This window comes from Solanum tuberosum, unplaced genomic scaffold, assembly GCF_000226075.1.
Source record: "Solanum tuberosum cultivar DM 1-3 516 R44 unplaced genomic scaffold, SolTub_3.0 scf00048, whole genome shotgun sequence".
Taxonomy (NCBI): Eukaryota; Viridiplantae; Streptophyta; class Magnoliopsida; order Solanales; family Solanaceae; genus Solanum; species Solanum tuberosum.
Window position 1 is genome coordinate 1,172,020 of NW_006238976.1, and position 10,501 is coordinate 1,182,520.

General features: G+C 33.7%; 2 protein-coding genes across 3 annotated transcripts; both read right to left on the reverse strand.

The window, feature by feature from the left end:
- Positions 1–497: 497 nt before the first annotated feature.
- On the reverse strand, positions 498–1,938 carry LOC102595409 (plant UBX domain-containing protein 7-like). Its single transcript, XM_006343819.2, has one exon. The coding sequence runs from the start codon at positions 1,831–1,833 to the stop codon at positions 559–561; it is 1,275 nt and encodes a 424-aa protein (XP_006343881.1). The 5' UTR covers positions 1,834–1,938; the 3' UTR covers positions 498–558.
- Positions 1,939–2,707: 769 nt separating this feature from the next.
- Positions 2,708–8,702, reverse strand: LOC102595735 (uncharacterized protein At5g05190-like). 2 transcript variants are annotated; one of them, XM_006343820.2, is made up of 5 exons: positions 8,025–8,702; positions 4,528–6,898; positions 3,951–4,011; positions 3,625–3,848; positions 2,708–3,046 (listed from the first exon to the last, which is right to left on the reverse strand). In XM_006343820.2, the coding sequence occupies exons 1-5, from the start codon at positions 8,140–8,142 to the stop codon at positions 2,980–2,982; spliced, it is 2,841 nt and encodes a 946-aa protein (XP_006343882.1). In that variant the 5' UTR covers positions 8,143–8,702; the 3' UTR covers positions 2,708–2,979. The 2 variants fall into 2 exon arrangements, with proteins under 2 accessions (XP_006343882.1, XP_015162616.1); XM_015307130.1 differs by lacking the exon at positions 8,025–8,702 and adding an exon at positions 7,109–7,168.
- Between the last annotated feature and the right edge of the window lie 1,799 nt (positions 8,703–10,501).

Below are 10,501 nucleotides of genomic sequence, written 5' to 3' on the forward strand. Positions count from 1 at the left end.
TATTATTTGATTTTTTTTTCTTCTAATATAATATATATATATATATATATATATATATATATATATATATATATATATATATATATATATATATATATATATATATATATATATATATATATATATATATATATATATATATATATATATATATATATATATATATATATATATATATATATATATATATATATATATATATATATATATATATATATATATATATATATATATATATATATATATATATATATATATATATATATATATATATATATATATATATATATATATATATATATATATATATATATATATATATATATATATATATATATATATATATATATATATATATATATATATATATATATATATATATATATATATATATATATATATATATATATATATATATATATATATATATATATATATATATATATTATATTCGAAGAAAAAAAAAGCTAATAATTCAATCAATTCAAAAAAACAACAAAGAAATAGTTGTAACATGCGCTACTTCGACTTCCTATGTGAAAAAATAAAAATCGAAATCTATATCATTACTAGTGCAATAATAGAATTGTCTAAACCCGACTCCTCAAAAGTTAAGTTACTATCACAAGTCCAAAAATTACTTGCCCAAAACTTAGTTGGCCCTGGCATTGCTTGTCTGAATCGAAATGCCTTTGTTTTTGCTTCTTCAAATTGAGTTGAACAAAAAGACCATAACAACTTAATTGGATCAGTTTTCATGAAATTCCTCTGAATTCTACGTCCATCAGGAAGACGAATCGCGATTCTACAGACCAAATTTTTGTCACAGTTACTGATCAAACTCCGATTAGGTTCTTCAGGCAGAGGAAGATAAATCATATTCGTATTCATCGACAACTCATTTTGATCATTTTCTTCTTCCTTACTCTCTTCATGATTAGTACTTTCTTCAATTCTATCGCGAGGAGTTAATCTGTCAAATTGTTTACTGAGTAGATCTGAATGATACTCTGAAGGAGTACGATCAATAAAAGTCATAGCATCTTCAAGTAACGTCTCAGGCTGAACCATTCCGTTCCAGGAGCGCATATTTTGACCTGTTATAGGATCAATCACTAATATCACAGGCCTGGAATCCAATTTATAGTAAGTACAAACTTTTCGCCCTTCCTCTGTATGGTCTCCCTCCTGCCAAAACACGAAGTTGTTTTCGATCATCTGAGCAACGATATCATTAGCCCAGGTATCTCGATTAAGCGTGTCTGAGGCGAATTCACTCCTGGATTGCACATTCACTAAAAGCCATCTGTTCCGCTTTGCGCCAGCTTCTTTTGCGTGATCAAATGGTCCATTGTATAACAATTCATAAGGAGGACGAAACAGAACAGAAAGGGTATTATTGTCATATGAGTCAAAAGTAGAAGACGAGATTTGCTCTCTCTCATCTTCGTATAGTCCTGAATTTTCACCGTAAAGAACTTCCCGTCTTACCGGTAATGGCAGACGTACATCGTCATCGTCTTCCGATTCCCAGAGTGTTGGATTATCTTCGATTAATGGCGAATAATTGAACGATTCTGCTGCTTCTGCTCCTCCATTGTTGTTTCCGGAGAAAAAACGTTGAATTGCTTCCTCCAGATTCCACTTTGTTGCTTGAAGAAATTCCCGGGCAGTATCGACGGTTTGATCGACGGCGATATCAAGGAAAGAAGAAATTAACATATCTTGGGACGATGGTACGGAAGCCATGCTTTGATTTCGTGCTGGAATTACACTGAGTATGTTATTGTTGTGTTGTGATTTCGTATAATAGAGATAGGGGGAGTAGCCCATGTATTTATAAAAGTTTCGAACCCAGTTTAATTATAAATAGGAAAAACATAGTTTGATTTTGATTAGGAAATGTTTATTTTTATTTATGGTAAACTAAAGAAACGTAACAAATATAAAATCCGTCTCCTAGACAATTTAGGATTACTAATTATTTATTTATTATTATTATTATTATTATTATTATTTTGTTATTATTATTAAAAGTATGAACTTTTTAAGTTTATTTTCTATATTTTATATTTAATTAATTATTTATATTTTATTAAAAGCAAACACCTTTTCACGCGGAAGGGTTATGACTTTTTCGAAAGATATTGTCTTTTCTAAAAGATTGTGACTTTTTTCGAAGGGTAGTGACTTTTTCAAAAGATTGCAACTTTTTTGATGAGTTGTAAGTTGTGACATTTCCAAAGGATTGCGACTTTTCCGAAGAGTTGTGATTTTTCCAAAGATTTATGACTTTTCCTATGTATTGTGATTTTTATGAAGGGTTGTGACTTTTCTGATAAGGTATAATTAACACCTTTTCATATTACTAAACTTTCAGAAAAAGGTAAATTAATGTATGATAATAATGCACTGACATAGTTTAACACCTTTCTCTTATTGATTTGATTAAATAAATAAATGTTTTAGCTTATGTTGCTTAGACTCTTCGGAAATGTTGCAGCACATATGACAAATCCTCAAAAAAATGCTTTGAAAGATCCAACACCACGCGTAAACATTATGATTTTTGAAGCATCCGAGCAACATAGGATAGGGTGGAAAGAACTTTCAAGAAATTAGTCTTATGTATGATCAGTAAAGAGTAAAATATGCAGATTAAAGTTACTTAAAACAATAAACAAAAGAATATATGTGAGAAGCAAAATCCACAATTCTCTCTTTGATGTTGTTCCATCAAGAAGTTTGTAAACATTCTACTTATATATAACACAAACCAGAAGTGAACAGTGTGTGATCCAATTGGTGAAAGGCTACATTAAAGAAGATAAATCAATAAATAACTAAATAATCTAAGTTTTGTCACCAAATAAGATTACTTTCTTTTTTACAAAATTCTGCAGATTTTTAGTTTACACAGACTTCATATCTGATTCACTTCAGGTTTACATACCAAAGAAGAAACTGAAGTGCCTTCAACTAACATAGTTGCTCTGCAAATGCTTTTGGGACTTTCATACCGAATCCATGCTTCACTCTTTCAACCCTGTTAGCGATAACAAAAACCAGTGAAACGTCAGACTAGGTTGTAAGAAAAACATCCCATTGAAACTATACAATTTCCTCGTTGAAAGATAACATGCAAACAGATTATCATCCATCATTTTTTTTACTTCGCGGGTGGTCAAGTGATGGTAAATGAAATATTTACATCCCGGAATCTCAGGAGTTCAGATGGTGACATATCAGTTCAAAAATAATTCATAAACATACTGTTAAATGTGACCTCAACTTGCTAGTAAGCACTCCAACTTTGAGTATGTACATCTAGACACCTCAACTCGTCATCATTGTGTCGATTGAACACTCCAACGAGACACAGTGAACGAGTTGGAGTGTTTAGTCGTCAGTTGAGTGCACTCTCAAAGTTGGAGTGCTTACTTGTCACTGCTTATGTATTATGTCTTGCATTAATCCCAGCTAATCTAACAGTGTTCCTGACTTCCTTTAATGTTACAAGCATAAATTCATATACTTAGCTTCAGAAATTCATAGCTGTGTTCTAACAAGATTTTGCCTTCAGAAAAATGTGAACTTTAGCTTTTAATCGAATAGGAAACTCACGTTGGGGCAAGTTTGCCAAGGCCTTCAAGTTCTTCACCAGTGTGTTCATCAATAACACTTCCTGAAATCTCAACGAAATAAGACTTATTTTTCGTTATAGGGAGACCTCTGCTTGCAAGAAGATCTAAATCTTTCTGATGGAGCTCACGTCCATTCACGTAGATCCCTGTGTTCCCAGCAGCACAATCGTTTGGGATTGGATAATTAAATTCTTCAATATTTGGCTGCAAGCAAATTGTAATACTTCATCAATTTGGTAATCCACCAAAATTCTTCCAAGAGATATGTTATATATATCAGACAGTATTGAATGAATTGAATCATACCAGAATGACGCCAAGGCAGGGATGGCCCATCACTCCCCAAAAGCCAGCACGGTAGTCATACCTGGTTCATCATTTAAACAAAGTTTGAAGTCAAATTTCAGATTATTTAAGGCTGTCATCATATTAAAAAAGCAAAATCGCATCCACAAGAAAGCATCACAATGTAAATTTCACCACAAGGACGAAGTGAACAGAATGAGTTTCTTCTCAGCAGTTACTAGCATCCAGGATTATGAGAAAGCAAACAAGAAAAGGCTGAACTAATATGCATTTTTTAAACTACTATATCACATACTCACTCCGTTTCAATTTGTTTGTCTAGTTTTGACTTAACACGAAGTTTAAGAAAATAAAAGACTTTTGAATGTTATGGTCTTAGGCAAAAGATATGTACAATGTACCTAAATGTCTTTTAATTTTGTGGTCTCTTAAACATGCCACATGGAAAGATGGAATTAAAGAGTTGCCAAAAAAGGAAAGAGGCATTCTTTTTCAAACGGACTAAAAAGGAAAGTAAGACAAACAAATGAAATGGAGGAAGTAATATCCTTTGTCTTCTCAATACAGATGTACTTACCAGTAATCTCCTGGCTGAATGGACCCAGCTAACTTCTCCGCCTTCCTAACAACACGATCTGGTATCGCTCTGCCATTCACAAACACATTTGATCTTCCATTCTCTGAACTTTGATGAGATCTTGATAATTCACCAAGGCTCCTTTTTATAAAGCCCATGAAGGACTGACCTCCTTTATAGCTTTTTGATAAATTTTCCTCTTTGGTTGATTGATTTGATTCCACAGATACACCACTATGTACAAATTCATTCGTCGAGACATCCATTTCCACTGCCATCGATACATCTTTAATGGAATTCTGCCTAGAGGTACTTCTATCAAGTATGGTCCTCTCTTGATCAGTGTGTTCCTTCATGTCCTCCTTCCTGATTTTTTCTACCACATCTTTGGGAGAAATACTATAAGCATGGTCGTTTTGAGAAGAATCTAGGAGCGGTATAGGATCATCTTCTAGGGGCATTTCAGCACAGTGAGCAAGATCATGTCTAACAATTGCACTCTCCGGGCTTAATTCATCTTCAGAATGACTAGATGGTGAAGAAAGGGCACTATACCTCTTCTCGAGTTCAGTGGAATTTGATTTCTGACTCCTGGAAGGTGACTCTAGCTTAGTATCGGTGAAATGGTAGTTAGAATTATCATAATCATCAGACCAAGGAGTCATCTCATCATTTATCAAACAACCATTAGTATTTTGAAGATTCTCATTTGGCACATCACTGGTACCAGGAGCAAACTCAGCAGACAGTTGTTTCACTTGTGTAGAAAAGGAAACACCCGACTCTTTGCTACCAAGTTCAAATAGAATTATGGCCGAACAGGATCCACATCTCATTTTCTTCTCACTCTTTCCTGTTATCATTAATTTCTTAGGAATCTTCAGCAGCTCAAAGCAGCCACAGCACGTAATGAAAGGGGCGCCACCTGCTATAGGTTGATATACACGTCCAACTCTATGAGCAACAACCACTTTTCTAGGATAACGCCGATGACCAAGACCACCATTTTCTGACTCCAGGTCACTAGAACTTCTTGTAAGTTGCCGCCCTTCATGATAATTCTTATTAAGGGCAGAGGAGCCTTCAGATGTATAACCCCCTGGACCATAACCCACAGAGTTCCTGTGGTGATGTAGAATGGGATTAGCAGGGCCATTTCGTGATCTTTGGCTGACAAAACCAGATGGTTGAATCACTGGAGGAATTTGATAATTTTGGTTCAAGCAATGTGAACAAGAGCATGCAGATTGGTGGAAAAGGGTTTCATGTGGATGTGGTATGAAGAAGTTATCATTGTGATGCCCAGGATAATGTTCAGGATATGTTGGGGGGAAATGCTGATACGGCATCTGATGGGGAGGCTTTCTGTGCATTTGCTGGCGATATTCCATTCCATATCCAAGAAATTCATGTGAAAAGCTGTCTGAAGGATAAGAGTCTGGCATCATTGAACCATGTGCACCCTTATAAGGAACATTCCCTTGATGTCCATATGTGTATGGACGCTCTCGAACATTCTTAGATGGACCTAGGGGATGTCTGTTAGCACCATAAGACCCCTGGTTATGCACATCATACCTGCTAGAAGGATCAACGGATGTTGAAGCCATCCTTCCATCACCAGGAACCCTATCCTTAGGTTTCTCAGTAACATCACAAGTTCGGCTAAGTTGGTCCTTTAATTCATTAATCTTCCTTAAAAGCTCTGCTCTATTGCTCTCCAAGTCTGCGACTCCAGCTACCCCGTCCAAATCACCATTGTACCTCCTATGGTTAACAGAGCCATAGTAAGAACCCATGTCATTTTCTAAAGGCACTTCCTTAGGATATGGAGAAGCGCTGAACTTCCCTTGCCTTGTTGCATTTGAACCATTTGCATAAGATTTTTCCATGTACCGACTGTCCATAGGTGGTCCTGAACCTAGTGACGAATGCCTTACCATCTTAAGCTCATTTCTAACACTGAGACCGACAGATTCAACAGTATTAATCTTTCCCCAATAATTATCCACCCCAACACTATTATCCTTCTTGCCTTTAGAAGTACCACATTCATCATAATCATAATAGTTCTCTCTTCTAAACCTATCTACCCTCGAACTAACTAAACTTGGTTTACCCTCTCTGGCTTTATCAAAATCATCCGGAACTTCCTTATCATCGGATCCTGAAATGACCTGACGACGTGATACCATTCTTCCATTTTGACTTCTCCCTTCTGTCCTACCTTGTTGAAACTCACTATGTTCCTCATCAAAATCAGAAACAGTATCTACATTCATAGCAACATCGCCTCTATCAGGAACTGCTCTAATCTTTTCACCATCTGATACCTCAGACAAGCCATCGTCCAAAATCCCCTTATTTTTCGCTGCACCATCATAATAACAAGCAAAAACAGAACTTTAGAATCTTAAAAACAAGACTCAGTTCTAAACTTATACTACAATCTATATGAAATATTACAAAAGTTCTGCTGTCCTGAACATGGGACTACCAAAGAAACAATTGCACAGGAAGAAAGTATTCAATTACTATGTGAAAACCCTCATCTAAAAGCTTGAACCCTTAGAAATGGCACCTTTTTACTTCCTCATCTTCAATTCAGCCCCTCACGTGGATGCCTGGGTTTTTTCTTAAACCTAACAAGCAAGTTGAAATATTTTTTTTTGGTGAATCAGTGAAAGACTTAGAACTTAATGATGATATGAAATGAGCTTAAATGAAGAAGTAAGGATTCATATAACCGATCTTGTTCGGGGTTGTGTCGTGGATGTTGTTGTAGTGAAGGTGAGACTTAGAACATAAGATCTTGTCTGTTCAAACAACAACATACGCTTCAGTCCCACACAAGTTCGTGTAGGCTATATGAAAGCCCAACCCATGTCATCATCCGCCGCTTAAACACCCATTACCAAAGCTAGAATACCGGATGGGGTTCTAAAATTACATTGTACTTCCCTCTGTTTCAATTTGTTTATCTTACTTTCCTTTTTAGTCCCTTTCAAAAATTATGTCTCTTTCCTTTCCTTTTTTGACAACTCCTCAATTCAAACTTTCAACATGGCATGATTAAGACCGCAAGATTAAAATGCATTTTGGTACATTTTACATATCTTTAGTTTCCAACGGAGTCTCTCTACCTTCAAGGTAAGGGTAAGATTTGCTTACACTCTGCCCTCCCCAGTCCCCACTTTGTGGAACTATATTGGGCATGTTGTTGTTACTTATCTTTAGTTTTTTCTTAAACTACGTGTCATGTCATGTCAAACCAAACAAACAAATTGAAACGAAAGGAGTATAGAACGATCAAGATATTCATTTACATATATATAGTTAGTTGTCGAATCCCCTTTGACTACCCCGTGAAAATCCTGGCTACGCCATTATAGACACCATACTAAATTCCACTCACATAATTTAAACTTCTCTTTTAAGATTTTACTAGGTTCAACATAAGGTATAGAGGAGTAATAGACTAATAGAGAGAATATTACCTCTAAGAACAGTACCACAACCACCACACTGGTAAACAGAAAAGTCATGAAGCTCAGGGAGAAGATTTCCACACTTAGGACAACGAACCAATCGAACATTTGAAGAACCTTCCGCCATTTTCAAGTTTCTCCAAGTGAAAAAGGAAGAAAAAACAAACCCCAGATACCAATTCAAAGAGCAAAATCAAGTCTTGAACTTGAAAAACTTAAGCAGAAATAGCAAAAAGACAATAACTTTATCACATACAAGAAAAAATAACACAAAATTCCCAGATCAAAACTCAATGCAAAGACCAAAATGGGTTCTTGAACTTGACAAATTTTAGGAAAAATAATGCAAAGAAGACAACTTTATTACTATTACACTCCAAATACAGACACCAAAGTGAAAAAAGAAAACACCCAAATGAAAAAAATGGGTTCTTGGACTAAACCAAAATAAGTAAAAATGACAAAGATGATAACTTTAACACTTTTAAGGTACTAAAGAAACACAACAAAAGAAAAAGTGTGAAATAAACTTCACAATACAGAAGTAAAAAAGCAAAAAAAAGCTAACAATTTCTTGTTTCTAAAAAAAAAAGTTGCAGAATTTGATTTTCCCAAGAAAGAGAAAAGGGAAGGTTTGGATTTGGAGGGAGAGAGAATAAATGGTGACCCATTTCTCGACAATTTCTTGCTTTTTTCAGATTATATTATAAAGTCATAAATAACAATAATATTCAAATAAACAAGGGGACCATTAATAATACTTGCAAAATAAAAATGATGTCGTTTTATTTGGTAAAATCTGTTAAACGACACTGTTTTTTTTTTTACTTTTTTTAGTTATAAGGTGTGGTTGATAAATCGTTTTCGATAATAAAAGTTGCTTTGACGAAGCCAAAGAGAGAGCGATGGAGGCTTGCTAGCTGTTTGTTTGTGGATCTTTTTTTAGTCAAAAGTAGTTTTGATTGTGGCTTCTTCTTGAGGGACTTGGTCCTCACTTTCTGTCTTTTTTAGAAAGTATTCGGAATTCGTATCGATCTTGTTGAAATTTTGAAATTTTTGTTAAAATTTTCATAAAATTGCATGTTGTACCCGTTAAATGGACCGGTCTTTACTTTTTATTCTTTAGCAATCGAATGTTTATCTAATGTAGCATATGTTTTTTTAGAAATTGAAGTTGTGTTCGAAATTTTTTTTGAAATATTATGATACTAAAATATAAGCTTTATGCCCCGTGAAATGATAATCAGTGGAGTCAGGAATTTCAGGAAGGATGTCCAGAAATTACACAATAAATGCTCTTCTTTTAGGAAGGTTGTCCAGAAATTGCACAACAAATTCTCGAACACGTGAGCACTAGCTCATTCAAGGTGTTTAAAACCAATTAAAGACATTTGAAACCACTAGACTACAACAACTTATTACATCAAGGGTGTCCAAAATATGTTATTTAATCACTTCGTGTATCATTTACTTGTATATACGGTATTTTTTCCAACGGCACTTACATGTGCCTATGCCCTTGATGATTATTTTATCCGTTTCAATCTATTTGTCTTACTTTCCTTTTTAATATGTTCAAATAGAACTTTTCATTCCTTTTTCTTGTAACAACTCTTTAATTTCAATTTTTCATGCAATAACTAACATGTTTAAAACTACATATTTGATATATTATATGCATCTTTAGATTAAGATAATGAGGTTCAATAAACTTCTTTACGTTCTTAAATTACATGTCAAATCAAAACGAAAAATATTTACTACGACGGACATAAACTAAAGAGTAAAGACCAACATAAAATAAAACCAAAACTCAAAAGTGCAAATGATCGAAAAAATTTCATATGGGAGGTGATGTCCTTCCTGAGATAACTTCATACTTAAAACTCGAATTCAATAATTTAAAATAAGAATGAAAAAAATATTTATCATTTTATTATTAATGGCAAGTATATATGAATTGGTCCTCACTCCACTCCATATACTATTTGACAAGATCTTTGTTTTTGCCCTTTAATTATTTTCCTTTTCTTTACTTTACTTTGGTTTCAAAAGTTTACTAGAAACAAATCTTTGTGGATATTAGGATTATATGAAACATTGTTGTCTTTGAAGTACAATGTCCTTTTTTTAATTATTGAGTCTTTGAAATTCACCAATTTGACAGTTTTTTATCCACGCCAAGTAATAAGATAACTAGGGATTTTTGGTGCACAAAAAAAAAAATGGTTACAGACATGGAATAAAAAAATAATGGATTAATAATATATACATATTATTTTGTCATTTAACTTGTTTTATTTAGATTTTGCTAATTTTAAGTTGCTATCGATCATTGAATATGGTATAAATTATATTGAAGTTTCAATACAATATTATATCAATATTGTTATTTAAAATATTGAAAATGCAACCAAATTTCCTTTTAATTTATTTATTTACAAATTAGCCTTCCCTTTCATGAAAAGTTGCGACTTTAATGAGAA